This window comes from Notolepis coatsorum, assembly GCF_963971535.1.
Source record: "Notolepis coatsorum genome assembly, chromosome: 11".
Lineage (NCBI taxonomy): Eukaryota > Metazoa > Chordata > Actinopteri > Aulopiformes > Paralepididae > Notolepis > Notolepis coatsorum.
In genome coordinates, this window is record NC_140175.1 from 30,359,481 (window position 1) to 30,377,754 (window position 18,274).

The following is an 18,274-nucleotide window of genomic DNA, read 5'->3' on the forward strand; positions in this document are numbered from 1 at the left end:
ACTCAATTAGTATCGACGTTCACCACCAATGCAGGAGACGCTGGGTTCGAGCCCAGCTCTCCGCATTGCTATCAGCTTGGCTGGTCGTTCATACTAATACAATTGGTAGTATTAGGGGGTGGGAAAGCCGGTGGGTGGGGATCGGACGTTGTGGACAGCGACTCCTACAGGTCGGTTGGTGTGCCTGTACAGCAGAATCAGGAAGTATCGGGGGCAGCGTGAGCCTCCCACGCGTTACTCCTCGCCACTGAGAGATCGCGCTGTACAGGTGAAAAGATGCGACAGCTGCTTCCTCGAGTACCGGAGGGGACACGTGATGCAAGGCTTCGTCCACATTGCAGCCGGCCAGTGGGAGGCATGGCCTAGCAACGTTCGAGACAGGGGAGGGAAGAATTGGACAATACGAAAATTGGGATGGGAGAAAAATTGAAAAATGGGGAGAAAAAGTAGATAAAAAAAAGAAAATGTAATACTTAATTTCGGTCAAAATAACTTGGGTTAAAAATAAATATATGTATATTCAATATCATTGAAAACGGCCTCCTAAAATACATTAACTTGGTGTACACACCACTGAGTGAGTAGTATTCTCCACTTGCACAATGTGGGGGCGTCATATCCGGTTACGTCTTTAGCCCCGTAGCGTAGACTTCTTCCGGTTCCATCACAATACATTGAGTTTAGCAACTTTTTCCCGTCAATTAGGCAACTTTATCGTCACTTTTTTCTAAGGTTTTTGAGCTGTATTTCATGTAAAAAACGTTTACTGTTAGAGTTAGCCACATTAGCATTTAGCTCCGCCTAGATCCAATACATTAATCCGTTAGATATGGGGCATGAAATGAGACATATAACTAGGGCTGGACGATATAACGATAACGATAAATATCGCGATATATTTTAATAATCGATATCGAATATCGAAATTAAAAAAAAATCGAAAAATCGTTTTTTTTTTTTTTTTTTTAATTTTTTTTTTTTTTACCTGCAACAGGGCAGTTTTAAAACCAGAGACAGTGGACAGACTTGTCTTTCTTGCCTGCAACTTAAAGTAATGGCTTTGCTTGTCCAAATGACAATACTGACCAAATTCAGATTTCTTTTTCTCTTGTCCATTTATTTTGTTTGCTTTCTAATTTAAAATACATTTTGAAACCGTCTGTACACAGTAGGCTATGTGTGCTAGCAGAACTAGACTCCAGTCACGAGTCACATGTGCGATGGTTTGTCCACCAAAAAAGCGCCAAAAGATCGAAAAGAAACGAGCAGAGCCAGAACTGTTCAACTCCTCTGGAGCCACAGCCAGCAGAGAAGCCGGTTTACTTTAGCTTTTAAACCAGCTGCAGCCTGAGAACTGGAGTGTGAGGGGATGTAACACTAAAGATGGCGGCAATGACAAAGAATTGCTGCAAAATAAACATACATCTGTTGTTAAAAAAAAAAAAAAAAAAATTATACTTATAACAATTCGATAATTATCGATATCGAGAAATAAAATAAAATTATCATATCGTTATCGCGATATGATTTTTTTCCATATCGCCCAGCCCTACATATAACTCAATTAGTATCGACGTGGCATCTGTTAGACGGGAGAAAAGTTGCTCAACTCAATGTATTGTGATGGGACCGGAAGAAATGAACGGGGCTAAAGACGTAACCGGATATGACGCCACATTGGGCAAGTGGAGAATAACATCCCATGCATCCCATGCATCCCAACATCCAATGCCTCATCCGTAGCTAACAGTGTACTGCACTGCCACAGGACCTAGCATGTCCTACCATGCTCTGTAAATAGCTCATGTACAGATACCGATATGCCTACTTTGTTTACTTGTTTATTGTCGCTCTATTGGTTGGACTCTTATTATTATTACTTGTATTATGCACATCGTTGCGGGCGAGACCCCCCGCATTTCACTGTATACCTGTATGCCGTGACAAATACAACTCTTGTATCTTGTATCTTGCAACTAAAAAGTGCAAAAAACTTGCCTGTAATTAGAAAATGCATCCCCCCCCCCTCCCCCCTATACCTACAACTAAATGACCGCCAGGTGAGCCTGGCTGCTGTCCAACGTCACCTACTGTAACAGGACGGTCTGTTAAATCTGCCAAATCTCGTTCTACTGCTGCTGCTGCTTACCTGCTGCCTCTGTTGACTGCTGCTGCTGTTTGCCCGTGTGGTTTTTGGTTTTTGCTCCCAGCATCTCTACCTGGGGGGGCGACAGCGTCTCAGGAGGTAGAACGGTCGTCTGATAATCAGAAGGCTCCCGGTTAGATTCCAGGCTCATCCCGGGCAGCGTGTCGAAGTGTCCTTGAGCAAGACGCTTAATCCCCTAATTGCTCCCGATGACCTTGGTGCCGACCGTTGGTGCGTGAATGTGAGACATGAGTTGTAAAACGCTTTGAATAAAAGCACTATATAAATGCAGTCCATTTACCTGTGGTCTTCGTTGTCTATGGTTCTCCATAGAGAGAGAGAGAGAGAGAGAGAGAGAGAGAGAGAGAGAGAGAGAGAGAGAGAGAGAGAGAGAGAGAGAGAGAGAGAGAGAGAGAGAGAGAGAGAGAGAAGGGAGGGCGATCAGCTCTTATTTGGCTGGCTTCGAAATTCGAATTATACTTAGCACAGACGGATGAGAAACTTGACAGCAAAAAAAAATAAGCAATATTAACATTTGTTCTCAACTGAATTCTTATTTCAATGCGTGAGCTGTCTGACTGAAGTAGGCCTCACATCACAAGCTGATGAAAGACCCCCAGGGTTAATTCGATGGCCTCATGAGATTATCACACTCTTGATTATGAAAAGACCTCTTTAGCTAAGACCATTAGTTAAGACCTTTTTCCCTCCTTGGACCTCATTAACCATCGACACAGCTCTCGCATTTGCTTCATGTCAATGGAGAGTAGCGTGCCTTCTGTATTATAGTGTGTCTCTTTGGTGTCAAATACATTATCCCTTTGAAGAGTATTTTGCAGCTTCCCTGGTTTGTAGTATAATTTAGAGAAAGATATGAAAGATGGGGAGGAGAGGGATGGAGAGAGAGAGGGAGAGAGAGGGATATGGCATTCAATACAGGGGAAGAGCTGTGTGTGATTTCCCTGTGCTGTGAGTACAGGGTTCTGATGGACATATTTTATTGTCACCTAGGAGAGAGCACTCAGGCACTAGAGTAGATTGTCTCCCTCTTGGGGTCATGAATGTGCACAGCAAATTGCATGGCCATTTCGGCTATTACTTGCCAAGATATGGTGAGAACAGATACATACAGTACCCCCCCCCCCCCCACACACACACACACCCACACAACTTCCTCCAAGGTAAAAATCCCAATGTGAGTCCCAGAATGTCTTTTGCCACACTATCCAATGCCATGCCGGTATATCAAACACAAGTTACAACTGCAATGCAACACAGTATAGAGTAATGAATACATTGAATGGTGTAGCAAGCTATGTTTCGGGACATTGCCTAATGCCAACACTTAAGATCTTATTTCATTTCCTTTATGTATTTAATTTCCTTTTTCCTTTTTCACTATGTTGTCATAGAGTCCTTTTCTGTCACTCTTGTGCCCCTTGTGAATGGCCCTCTTTACAGCAAGAGAGAGAAAAACATACAGATTTGTCAGGAGGCAGAATGAAGAGTTCTCCTCCAGATGTGTGATTAACCCTTTGTGTCTCCCCACCCCCCCCCCTTAGACGGAGTGATCCCGCGTCACGCCCCCACTCCTGGCACTCTACCAAGCTAGCGGAGGGCCAGCAGGACCCTGGCCTGATGCAGCTGTCCCAAGGTGGGATGGGCCCAGTGGGCGCGCCCTGGCATCACAACTACCACGCCAGGTTAGTCAAATTACACGAGTTTGTGACAAATCATGTACATGTACATACATAAAGAAATTTGGACTGTCCCTTTAAGTCTTTATCTATCATGGCGCTGTTAAGAACATAGAGTTTTATTGACTCAGACTAAATGACCTTAGTGAAATAACAGATATATCTGTCTAGACGACGTTGGCTACTTCTTTTACTGCCATGCTAGCAAGTGTTGTGAAATAGATTACAGCGATGGCTTCAATTTGCTTACAATTTAATCGGTTAGTGAAATGGATTTTCTTTCAAATTCAAAGAGGAAAAAAAGCTTAGCATGTGACAGCCGTCTTATTCAACATAATCGGGAATAACTAAGAGAATTGATGCTGTGTCGTTATAAATTAATCACGGTTTATGTTTGCTTTTTAAATGGATTGAATTGAAGGTGGGTTGACCCCATTTTATGTAGGGTTAATAAGCAACCACCACACCTAGAACTAACAATATATAATTTACACAAGTTATCTTGTGTTTTGCAATCCTAGCAGTGAATGTGCTTTTTAGTCTTGGGGTCCATTCTTTTTTTCTTTTCTTTTACTAAATGAGGATAAGACAAATTAATTGGCCCTAAAGCCAAAAGGGATGCACCTTTTAATAGGTTAGGAAATCTGGCTCTACAAGACAGTATTCTTCCATTTAAGAGATATTGCCGAAGGATGCAGAGAAGCTGGTTCATGCTTCTATTTCAAGCCGATTAGATTATTTTCTCTTTTAACTGGTTTCCCTAAAAAATCTATAAAGAAACTATAGTTAATCCAAAACTCTGCTGCTAGACTTTTAACAAAAACAAGAAAGAGAGAGCATATTACACACCTGTTTTAGCTAAATTACACTGGCTTCCTGTATCCTTTAGAATTGATTTTAAAGTTATTTTTTACTTATATACAAATCCATAAATGGTTTAGCACCTTCATACATGACTGACTTCCTGTCATTTTATGTGCCAACTCGAGCTCTTAGGCTGCGGTTACACTAGGCCCGGTTTTCGTTTCAGTTTCGAGTTTCAGTTTCGCTTTTCAGAACGCTACGTAATGGCAGGCAAGTTAGACATTGTTTTTGCCTCTTGAGCACAGTGATGTATATACATGTAGTACAATGCCAAACAGTAGGTGGCAGTAGGTGGCGATGTAGTTCAAACATGAAGGCCATTTTCAACCAATCAGAAAAGTTGAATGTGCCAATACACTTCCTGCTAAAAATCAACAATCCACCATCTTTAAATGCCTCGCGTGAGCCATTTAGCCAACGTAGCATTTATTTTTCAGCAAAGAAAGTGCAATAAAAGTGCAATAAACAAAACGGATACATTCACTGTGTGTTCTGCCTCTCATTTGTTGATGAAACAAAACCAACATCAACACAATTTACCACCAAGAGCGGATAGTTTAGTCTCACAAAAAGATCTCCGATGTTGTTAGCTACATGCTAATGTGAATGGCATTCTCCATGTATATAACGTTAGCATCGAGGCTATTAACGTAGTAACGTTAACGCTATTAGAAATGGATGAAAACTTTATTTAACAGATTGCAGAATGGGTACAATACAATACGGCTCAATACACACAATTGTTAAGGGTATGCAGACTGTTGTAGTTTTGGACTGTTCCCCCCCATGGTCTCATGTTCCTTTTGTTTTGTTTCTTTGTTGTTTCTTTGTTTTTGTTTCTTTGCTTTTGTTTCTTTGTTTGTACTCTTGCTCCCGACTATTGTCAGCGACTTCGGGTTATTGAGAAGCGCTATATAAATTAAATGAATTAATTTATTATTATTATTATTATAACAATAACTTATATAACAACACGTTGGTAGCTGCAGCTACTTGGGACAGCTCTGCTGTAAACACTGGAAATAACCGTGCAGGTCTCTACTGCACATGGGTATTGGACAGAACGGCTCCGTATCCGGCATGGCACCATTGTCGGCGAGTTTCGGCGAGTTTCCAAAACGAAAACACCTTTTCAGCGTTCCTGCTAGCGGAACGCGTTTTCCTCCCAAAACTGCGTTTCTTTTTAACTTGGACATGCAAACGTAATCATTCAGCAACAAAAACAAAAACCCCAGTGTAACCATGGCCTTAGATCGATCACAGCCGACCTCCTTAATGTACCCATTGTAAAAAACTAAAAAAGCGGTGCAAGTGCTTTCAGCTACTACGCCCCAAAACTTTGGAACACAGTTTCCCGCAGGTCATTACGTCAGCAAACTCAGTTGACACTTTGACACAGTTTCTCAGGTGTTCCGCGCATTGATCTTTGTTGTATCTTCATCTGGGATGCAGTTTCTGGTGCGGCGTGTCGTGGTTGGGGGGGACGCGGGTAGTTTGAGTGTACTTGGATTGTTTGCTGGGTACGGTGATTGAGCCACCATTGTGGCACCATGCCTGTCATTGTGCCTGGTGGTGGGGGTGACGTTTCTGTGGGCTGCTTTGTTACCTCTGGTCCTGGTGGCCTTGCCATTGTGGGGGGATCACTTTAAACAAAATGGAAAGGACACTTTAAAGGAACGAGGACAATAAAGGTCACTTTAAGGAAAGAACTGATGTGGTTAGAAATAGCAAGTATAGCATACGGATATAGAGTAAAAACTGTTATTGTATAGTAGTGTACATAGGACCCAGTGCCTTAATCCGTAGCTAACATTGTATTGTATCTCAGGACTTTAGCATGTCTATTTTATCATGCCTATTTTATGTCTATTTTATTACCCGTTTATTGTGTCTATTTTATTATTTAGTAGTATTATTGCACAATCAAAGCGGGCATGGCCACCCACATTTCACTGTATGCCCTGGTATGTATGTGACAAATAAACCTCTTGAATCTTGAATCAGTGGGTTCTATGTTTTTGCTTTCGAATTCTGCGGAGGGGTGGCAGGTCGAGTGCTCCATGGCCTGTGGCCGTGCCGGGGGGAGGGGTGACGATTCTGGATGTTCGCGTGGATGGACATGGTGGTGGTTGGATGGGGGGGGGGGGGTGGGGGAGTCTGGCATTGTGGGTGGTCTGAGATGGCACTGGGACCTTTGGGACGCTTTGGTGTACTGTGGGGGTTGTGGTGGGTTTTTCATGCGGGGGGTCCCTGCCTGGGGTGTCGGGGGATTGGGGGAGTTCAGTGGTGGGGACTGGCCGGGGTCTGTCAGGGCACGTGCGGGAGACTGGTGTTCGGCTCTGGGGGGGGGGGGTTTGGTGGTTGGAGCCTATGGCTTCGGCTGGGCCTTTCCCGGACCTTTCCTGGGTGCTGGTCTCTTGTGTGTGCTTTGATGGATTTTGGTTGGTTTTCATCATTGGGGCTCCCTCGGTTCGCTGCCGTTTTGGGGATTCCTTGTGTGGGGGGCTCGCTGCAGCTTCTGCTGTGTTTCGGGGGGTCCCGGTGTCGTCTCGGACCATCCGTGGTGCTGCATGTCTTTTCATTTGACCGCTGTTGTGTCTGTCTGCTTGAGTGTTTGGAGTGATTTTGCCTTGCTGCGTGGCTTCTTTGGCGTGGCTGCAGGTCCTGGGGCACGTGACTGTCATTCCTTCGTTTGGGGGTGGGAGCAGGCACGTGCACACATTCTCGTGCTTTTAGACCTTACAGCCGCCTTCGACACTATAGACCACACTGTCCTACTGTCGCGCCTGGAAAAACATGTTGGCATCACAGGCGTCGCCCTAAGCTGGTTCAAGTCCTACCTGACTGACCGGAGCTTCTCAGTCCAGCTTGGAGAATTCTTCTCCTCAGCGGCCCCACTGACCTGTGGGGTGCCCCAGGGGTTGATACTGGGCCCCATCCTCTTTTTATTATATATGTTGCCCTTAGGCTCAATCATTGCAAAGCACAACATGTCCTTCCATTGTTTTGCCGATGATGTGCAGATATATCTACCCTTACAAGCAAAAGGCAAGGTCACATTACAACCACTGCTAGATTGCCTGGCTGATATTAAATTATGGATGAGTTCAAACTTTCTCAACTTAAATGAGCGCAAAACAGAGATAATTTTATTTAGTAATGATTCACCTGACCCTACAGCCATTGCTCTAGGCCCCCTGGGCTCAAATATCCGCTCCTCTGTCAGAAACCTTGGAGTAATTTTCGACAGAAATTTTAAATTTGATAAGCAGGTTAGTTCGGTGGTCCAAACTAGCTTTTTCCACCTCAGACTCCTAGCCAAGACCAAACCATACCTCTCCCAGAAGGATCTGGAGAGGGTGATCCATGCCTTTATCTCGACCCGGCTGGATTACTGCAATGCGTTGTATATCGGCATTGACCAGTTGCTGCTTCGTCGCCTGCAACTGGTACAAAATGCGGCTGCCCGCCTGCTTTCCGGTACCAGGAAACGTGACCACATTACACCAGTTCTGGCTTCTCTCCACTGGCTCCCCGTCCGTTTCCGTATTGATTTTAAACTTTTACTGACTGTTTTTAAAGCACTACACGGGCTGGCTCCACCGTACCTAGCTGAGCTCCTACATCACCCCACCCCATCCAGAGCCTTAAGGTCTGCTGACCAGCTGCTGCTGGAGGTGCCTAGGACCAGGCTAAAAACCAGGGGAGATAGAGCCTTTGCTGCTGCTGCCCCCAGACTCTGGAACAGCCTCCCCCTCCACATAAGATCTGCCCAGAGCCTGGAGGTTTTTAAATCCTTGCTCAAAACACATCTCTTCTCCCTGGCCTTTGACCAGAGATAGCCCAGCATCTATACATGACGTCAGCTGTCACTCTGCATTTTTATCAAATTTTCTTGTCTCTTTTATTGCACTTTGCACTTTGCACTGTACTGTACTCTACCTCTTTTCTAGTGTATTTTATTGCATTGTATGTGTTTTTTATCATGTTGTGAAGCACTTTGGTTTGGCTGTTAGTCATTTGTAAACGTGCTATACAAATAAAACTGACTTGACTTGACTTGACATAGAGCCCAAGGGGTGCTTGAGCACCTGCCTTTTTGAGCCTCATAAAAAAAGTGCCCTTTTTGAGGAGAAAAAAAGAGAAAAAAATCGTTACGCATATAGACTGCCCTTCCAACTGAAAATGTCAGGATAGAATCAAAATATTTGGTAAAGAGAGAGAGATGCCCCATATTCCATTGCAGTTTGCATGGCCTCCTCAGCGTGCCTCTCCGCGGACCTATATTTTATGCATAGCGTGGGTGGTGGTGATGATGATGATGATGATGATGATGATGATGATGATGATGATGATGATGATGATGATAGAAACCGCTGTGGCGCATACAGTTGAATGCTGGTATTACACTCACTGAGGGACACGAAGAAGTCAAGTCCGATGGGATTTGGGAATCTCAAATACAAATCGGGATTGGAATAAAAAATGCATTTATATTAAACAATACAGAATATACAGGGTAAGCACTTATTCCCTCCCCCCTGAACATTTATGGAGATGTATGGGCCTTTTAAGTCAGTGATAAAAGTGTCTTTCAAGGATAAGTGAGCTCCTGCACTGATTATTATAGTTCAATATTCAATATTTGATCACCAAAACCCCCCAAAAAGCATACATTTTATTATTGTTGTTGTTATTATTATTATCATGTCTGTGTGCTGAGCTCAGTGAAGTTTCAACGGAGCGAGGTAATCTATTCTAATCAACAAATTGAAGTAGAAAGCATTCCGTTGTGGCCAATCTTATTTGGAAACATGACACAAAATAATAGTATGTCGCTTTTTATTTGAAACAATATTTAATGGCGTTTGGAGGTGGGTGTTCTGCTTCTGCCCCCCGTGCCAAACAAGCAAGCCAACCTCTTGTTCCCGCATGAGCCCGTTATAATTACACTACTGTCGCTATTTTACAATGAACTATAATGAATTACGGGTCATACAGAAGTTGAACACGCCAGTGTTGGAAGTAATGCACGGAAGCTTATTTCCGCGTTGAAACTAATGCATTAACTGAGGAGCGCATATGCCGTAGTAACGATATTCTACCACTGGGCGTCAGCTAAGCATGCTCAGAGCTGTGCGTAGACATAAGCACAAAGTCAAGCACAAGTTCAAATTGATAAAACCCACACTTTGCTTAGAAATGGTCGTACGCACGGCTTAAGCACATATCTGTGCGTACGTCACGTTGATACATGAGGGCCCAGGTCTTTACTGCCCTCCTCAAAGGGATTCCCATTGCTCAGCAACACCTCCATCAGGTCTTTGGCATGGCGTTGACATTGGTGCTGAGATGCAGATCCTTTCTTGTGATGAGGACGTTCTTCACAATCATCGTTTGTTCTTCACAATCAACTGTTGTTTACAGTTCTTATATCTAACTGTAGTTCTCCACGTATTTATTGTCTCATTGTGTGAAATATCATATAAGATATGCTCCAATCATGTTTATTTTATTTTTATTCAATTACTCATTCATGAAAACCTAGGTACAGGCACCAACATCACCATTCTAGGTTCAATAGAATAAAAGTTATGAAGCGTAATTCGAAATAAATACAGAAATTGCAGCCATCTTTGATTTTTGCCATACCAGAATATTCAAAACATCAATATTTGAACTCCAGTTGATTCCTCACACAGTATTAACTTAAAATAGCAATACAAAATTATATTACACAGCAATTGTGTGAACATTAAGACGTTTTTAAAGAATTCATGATTTCGATTGTGGCCATTTTGGATACATTTTTATTAAATTCAACTGGTTTCTTGACACTCAAGCCCAAATTGTTGTATAGATCCTTATCTTCAAATTAGAAGTGAAAACGAAACTTTCGCATTCATTTGAAATGACTGAGTGTCCAGGCACCCCACTATTAGAAAAGTGTGTGGTTTTCTGGTCAGCAGGAGATGTGCATCTCTGGCAGCTTATGGTCAGTGGCATTGTTTGTCAAATAGTGTTGAACTTGAGTGTTACACCCTGAGTGCATAGTATAATAGACATATTAGCATGGTAGGTAGTAGTATACGGATAGTAACATAGTACATAGTAGTAAGGTACTAGTAAAAGACAGTTATTTATATATATATATTATATTGTAGAAATCGTCGGAATAGAGAAACGCACAATTAAATGTAGTTTACGAGATATATACCTAATACTTGCTATCTAATACAATACATACATATGCTCTTGCTCGCTCTCCCCCCCCGGATCCCCACTTGGATAATCCATCCATTTTCATTCGTTTCTAACCAGGCATTACAATTCATATGCTAGCTTTTATTCTCTCCACCACTTCTAACCAGATTGCAATGTTGGTTTCACTGACACCTAAAATTCTTGCTGTAGATATCTCTAGATAAATCACATCGAGATAGGTAAGAACCCATACCTTCTGGCACATTTTATCCGGTTGAATCCATCGTGATGCTATCAGCTTTTTAGCAGCTGTGAGACCGGATAAAACTAGTCTCTTTAGCTGTATAGGGGCTGCAAACTGAAAAACATCATTCAACAGCAATACAGAGGGATGTACAGGTATGTTCAGATATAAATATTATATTTATTAAGAAGGTTATTTATTTTTATTATTTTCTGGTCAGCAGGAGATGTGCATCTCTGGCAGCTTATGGTCAGTGGCATTGTTTGTCAAATAGTGTTGAACTTGAGTGTTACACCCTGAGTGCATAGTATAATAGACATATTAGCATGGTAGGTAGTAGTATACGGATAGTAACATAGTACATAGTAGTAAGGTACTAGTAAAAGACAGTTATTTATATATATATATTATATTGTAGAAATCGTCGGAATAGAGAAACGCACAATTTCTATCAGTTGACAACACAAAGCCGTGTGTCATTTATTTCGCAGTAGCACAAGTGACAGCTGTCAGAACTATGCCGTGCTAGCTTCTGACAGCTCGTAGTAATCAAACATTTATCAATGAAACCCCACACAGGGCGTCTCCTCTCAGCCCAACCCCAAAACCAACCTCCTTAAAGTGACAGTGCCCCATCAACACATCAAAACAATACCATGGGGTAGGGCTGGGCGATAAAACGATAACGATAACTATCGCGATAAATTATTTCCTCGAAATAAACATGAAACGTGGTCGCAAAGTTTCAATATATCGATTTTCCAAGCTTGGATATGAGCACGCACTAACAACCAATCAGTGAAGGAGATGGCCGACAGTGAAGGAGACCCGCGGTGCACCTCTGGGTAGAGAGGTAGGACTCTAGTAGTAAACAAGGCTGGCTAGGATAACTAGCTTGCACGGCACTATTTTATATATTTACGTGCCGAGTATGTGTGTGGAGTGAATTCTGAGGCCACGTTTATAGTAGTGTGGGGTATACAGTGGACGTCGTTTCAATATATTGGGGCGGAAGAGAGTATTTTAGGGTAATATTTAGTACATATTGTCATGAGATACTCCGCTTGTCGGCTAACTGCTAACGTGCGCGGACTGATGACGACATCAACATTCGCAGCAGCAAAACAAGTCTATTATATATATCTATGCTATTAATAGCCCGTCCATCGCCGCCGGGCATAAGAAGTTAATTAAACTTGACAGACATTATATCAACGATAATTATCGATATCGAGTTATATGAAAATAATTTTATAATTTTATCGCGATAACGTTTTTGGCCATATCGCCCAGCCCTACCATGGGGAATTATGTCTCTATAGAACACACTACAATATAAATGTAGTTTACGAGATATATACCTAATACTTGCTATCTAATACAATACATACATATGCTCTTGCTCGCTCTCCCCCCCCGGATCCCCACTTGGATAATCCATCCATTTTCATTCGTTTCTAACCAGGCATTACAATTCATATGCTAGCTTTTATTCTCTCCACCACTTCTAACCAGATTGCAATGTTGGTTTCACTGACACCTAAAATTCTTGCTGTAGATATCTCTAGATAAATCACATCGAGATAGGTAAGAACCCATACCTTCTGGCACATTTTATCCGGTTGAATCCATCGTGATGCTATCAGCTTTTTAGCAGCTGTGAGACCGGATAAAACTAGTCTCTTTAGCTGTATAGGGGCTGCAAACTGAAAAACATCATTCAACAGCAATACAGAGGGATGTACAGGTATGTTCAGATATAAATATTATATTTATTAAGAAGGTTATTTATTTATTTGCATTTCAGATATTGATTGAAGAGGTGAGTTTCTATATGGGTGACATGTCCCCATACACAGGGCATTCGCATGCAGTCACCAGGTCTCCACCCAATCCAATGCCTATATGGGAGATTTCCGACGACCTGTTAAGACGGCACTCTCTTACGCCACCATCGCCAAAACACCAAAAGAGCATCAAATCACTGACCTCTAGGACCATCATTCAGGTCATAGTACCAGTTAGATTAGATTACATTGAAATGTATTGCCATCATACAGCATAAGTATATTACAATGAAAATAGGTGGGGCATCCAACCCGAGTGCAAATGTAACAGTAAAGTGCAATAGTAATATATAGTGATTAAGCTGGGTATAAGATATATACATTTGTTCTACTGAGTATAATGCTAATCACATGTATGTACAGAGTTGTAATATATTTAAATGTTTCAAAAATGTTCTTATGTACCCCAGTTACTATTGCATGCACATATTTGTGCTTTATTACACGTACATGTACATACATACCAACTATTCGCCTGTTTTATTCTCCACCCATCCATAGCAACACTATTATCACCGACATCCAAGAAGGGGGATCCCCCTTTGAATAGCCCTTCTAAGGTTTCTCTCCTCCACATCGCCTGTGGTGCTTTTTTCCTATTGCTTTTTTTTTTTATCCACTTTTTCTCCCATTTTCTATATTTTCTCCCATCCCAATTTCGTATCATCCAATTCAACCCTCCCCTGTCACGGACGATGTTTCTTGCCTCCCACAAGCCGGCTGCAATGTGGACTAAGTCATACATAGCACAAGTCCCCTCCGGTACTTGAGGTAACAGCAGTCGAACCCACCTCACCCCTGCCCACTTTGACAACCTAGGATGGCTTAGAGTAGACGACAGAGTACAGCAACTTGCAATGGGCCTGGTCTACAAGATACACTATACGACTAAGGTACCCATGTACATGTCAAAATACTTCCCAAAGGTCAGTGAATACCACAACCACTACACCAGAGGAAGCTCAACAAATCATGTTAAACCCAGATTCGGCTCAAACAAGGGACTAAACACATTTCGCAATTATGCCACATCAATGTGGAACGCCCTACCCAAAGCTGTAAAGGAATGTGAATCCCTACCCACATTCAAAACTGCTCTTAAAGAGAACCTACGGGAGGCTGCAATTCGAAACTGGCCACCGTAAATGCCCAAAACCCCCACCACCTCCTAATAGACAGTCTCCTCCCCACCGCATGTATATATTCCCTCCCCGCCGTATGGATATTTCTCTCCCACCCACCCACCCGCTCCTAATGTACAGTCCCCTCCCCATCATATGTATATACTCTGTCAGGATCTAGGGTAACAGTACTGTATATTTGAATACCGTTTATGTCACAAATGTATCAGTACTAAATACCTATATGTCCCTATGCCATAAATGTCATGTATGTTGTGTATGTCATAAATGTCTATATGAATTGAAAATGGGGGACCCTGATGGAAACAAGACAAACGTCTTTTTAAGGTCTGCATCCCCTTAACAATTTTGTGTATTGAGCCGTACTGTATTGTACCCATTCTGCAATCTGTTAAATAAAGTTTTCATTCATTCATTCATTCATCTTTTCACCTGCGCAGCTCGATCTCTCAGTGGCGAGGAGTAACGCGTGGGAGGCTCACGCTGCCCCCGACACTTCCTGATTCTACTGCGCAGGCGCACCAACCGACCTGTAGGAGTCGCTGTCCACAACGCCCGATCCCCACCCATCAGTTTCCCACCCCCTAATACGGCCAATGTGTATTAGTACGGACGACCAGCTAAACTGAAAGCAAATGTGGAGCGCTGGGCTCGAACAGGCGAGCCCAGCGTCTCCAGATTTTGTGGCGAGCGCCTTGCCCGCTACGCCACGTAGCCGCCCCGCTTTTTTCCTATTGCTATAGGTTTTTCCTTACCTTTGCTGGGGTATGTCTGGGAGTGTTGCATTTATTACTTTACATTTATTTTGGATTTCATGGTGGGTTTTTTGTTCTTGATTTATTGGGATGTTTCTTCTTGAATAGTTTAAAGAAGACTTGTCCGGCCCATGGGGACATTAACTTGTGATTTCGGGCTTCACAAATCAATTTGATTTGATTTAATATGCATTTATATGTCCAGTGATACAGGTATAAAGACACTATGGTCAGGCACTCTACTACTGGCCCCTGAGCAGCTAACACTGGAGCGGTTAAAGCTGAGGTGCCTTGCTCAAGGGCACAGCGAGCAGGCACGGTTCGCACCTGCCCTTTTGTGCCTCATAAAAAAGTGCCCTTTTTATGCCAATTATTTTTACCCTATTTTCTTTTTTACCTCCATATAGAGAGAGTGATCTGCAATCTGCTTGGGTTGGGGGTGCAATTCCTAACAGGCTCAACCATATGGATAAAAGTTCCCATAGTATGTGCATTACACAAACTAAAAACAGATATTACATTACATTACACAAACTAAAAACAGATATTACATTACATTACACAAACTAAAAACAGATATTACATTACATTACACAAACTAAAAACAGATATTACATTACATTACACAAACTAAAAACAGATATTACATTACATTACACAAACTAAAAACCGATATTGTTTGAATTACTAGAAGAAAGAAATGCACCACCTTTGGCTGATAGTAATTTATTAATTTCTTAGGATTTCTTTTGGTCTAATAAATGTTTAAGGTTCTTAGATGGATCCCCTGCTGCCCTCCTCTTCCTCTTCCTCCTCCTACTCTTCCTCATCTTCCTCCTCCTCCTCCTAATCCTCCTCCTCCTACTCTTCCTCCTCCTTCTCCTCCTAATCCTCCTCCTCCTCCTACTCTTCCACATCTTCCTCCTCCTCCTCCTCCTGCTCCTGTTCCTACTCTTCCTCCTCCTCCTCCTCCTGCTCCTCCTGTTCCTGCTCCTACTCTTCCTCATCTTCCTCCTCCTCCTCCTCCTCCTCCTCCTGCTCCTCCTCCTCTTCCTGCTCCTCCTCCTCATCCTCCTCCTCCTCCTGCTCCTCCTCCTCCTGCTCCTCCTCCTCCTGCTCCTCCTCCCCCTCCTCCTCCTCCTCCACCTCCTGCTTGTCCTGCTCCTCCTCCTGCTCCTCCTCCTCCTGCTCCTCCTCCCCCTCCTCCTCCTCCTCCTAATCCTCCTCCTCCTGCTCCTCCTACTCCTGCTCCTCCTCCTCCTCATCCTCCTCCTCCTCCTCCTAATCCTCCCCCTAATCCTCCTCCTCCTGCTCCTCCTCCTCCTCCTCCTCCTAATCCTCCTAATCATCCTCCTCCTCATCCTCCTCATCCTCCTCCTCCTCATCCTCCTCCACCTCCTGCTCCTCCTCCTCCTCCTCCTCCTCCTCCTCCTCCTGCTCCTCCTCCCCCTCCTCCTTCTCCTCCTCCTAATCCTCCTCCTCCTGCTCCTCCTCATCTTCCTCCCCCTCCTCCTCCAGGGGTCACTGCAGGGGTCACTGCCTCCTCCTCCTCTTCCTCTTCTTCCTCCTTTCTCCTCCTCCATGGGGAGCAGCGTACTGGCTCATGTTAAATGGCAGGCCATGCATTACGCAGCAGCTTAGGGCACCTCGCTGGGTCTTCATGTCCTCGGCTACAGTCCACCTGTCGCTGCTCTGGTCGTAGCGCTCCACGTTGGAGAGGGTTCTGAAGCCATTGGAGTTGCCCCCGACCACGAAGAGCAGGTCGTCCAGCACCGCGATGCCAAAGTCGGCGCGGGGGGTGAGCATGTCGGGCAGGGCGCTCCAGGAGTCAGTCAAGGGGCTGTAGGCCTCCGCGCTACACAGGTAGTTTACACCGTCAAACCCTCCCACCTGAGGACAGGACACATGAGAGGAATGTTTTAGTGTGTGGCTCAGGCAGGCAGGCAGACACTGTATTAATCCACTTAGGGAAATGAGGGCATCACAGCAGCATTGAAAGTCAAATGATACATATCTATACAAATATCTAGTATAAAGCATTTGTCTCCGTGTGCACCTACCGCATAGACTTGTCCTCCGTACGCAGCGACTCCCAGATCTAAACGCCTGCTGCTCATGGGGGCGATCAGAGTCCACTGGTCGGTGTCTGGGCTGTAGCACTCAGCTGTGAGCAGAACCTCCAGCCAGTTGAAGCCACCACAGATGTAAACCTGTAATAAGAAAGAATATTCTAATTTAGTTTATATATTCCATTTGATTTCATTCTACTTTAATTGTCTGTTAATGTTGATGCAGCAAAGGACCCAGACACATCTTTTGTATGTGCAAGCTTACTTGGCAATAAAGACATTTATGATTTCTGATCTAACGTTCCTTGTGTTCATCTAGCACCCTGTGTCCCTCAGTTCCACCCACCTTGCCCTGGAGGGCTGCTGCCCCGGCGTCGGCCCTGTGCTCCAGCATGGGTGAGATCACTGTCCACTGGTCGGTTTCAGGCTTGTAGCGCTTGGCGGTGTTTAGTATCACGAGTCCGTCCCACCCTCCCATGGCGTAGATACAGCCGTCCAACGCGACCACGCTGGGGTAACTGTGGCGTGAGTGCATGGGAACCGCCTGCAGCCAGCTGCGAGTGACGGGGTTGAACCTGCTCACACTGCTGAGAGGCTCTCTGGAGCTGTTATAGCCGCCGACGCAGTAGACCAGACCGTGGAGATAAGCGGTGGCGTGGAAGGTGGCCGGGGGACTCTCCTCCTCAACGCTCACGTCCATCCATCCACCGGCTCGGATGTTGTAAGCCTCCATGCTACCCCAGCCTCCGATGGCCAATAGGACCTCCTGGGGCCGGCGTGGGCGGGTCAGGGGGTTTGGGAGCCTGTCGGAGCCAGGGGAGTTCAGGACGCTGAGAATGAGGGGCCTGCAGTCGTGGCTGTCCCTCACCACAGGGTTGTTCTGGACGTTGCTCCTGAAGTAGTCAGGCCTCATCAAGCCCATGCGAACCTGGGAAGAGACAAGCAGACAGCGGGTACAACTTAGACATCGGTTGTAGACGGTTTCTGTTGCTAGGTAACAGTTTGGACCCAAATGTTTGAGAACCACTGTACTAGGGAACCTAGTGTTGTTTTAATGTAATGCACAGTAATACAATTAGTTTTATTTTATTTTTATAAATGTTTTTATTTTATTTTATTTTCATACATAAAACAGAACATAACAGTACAATAATAATAATAATAATAATAATAATAATAATAATAATAATAATAATAATAATAATAATAATAACAATGACAACAGCGACGACAACAATAATAACAGTAACATGAATCATAATGACCTTGACAAGAGACAGATAAACAAGAAAAAGTTAAATAATAA

At 43.9% G+C, this 18,274-nt stretch overlaps 1 protein-coding gene across 3 annotated transcripts in view; it reads left to right on the forward strand.

The window, feature by feature from the left end:
• shroom3 (shroom family member 3) overlaps nucleotides 1-18,274 on the forward strand; it is a 161,032-nt gene that overhangs the window by 78,505 nt on the left and 64,253 nt on the right. For all 3 annotated transcript variants that reach the window (XM_084325217.1, XM_084325219.1, XM_084325218.1), the window contains one exon: nucleotides 3,709-3,849. In XM_084325217.1, the coding sequence (XP_084181343.1) occupies nucleotides 3,709-3,849 (141 nt within the window). The remainder of the gene's footprint in view (nucleotides 1-3,708; nucleotides 3,850-18,274) is intronic.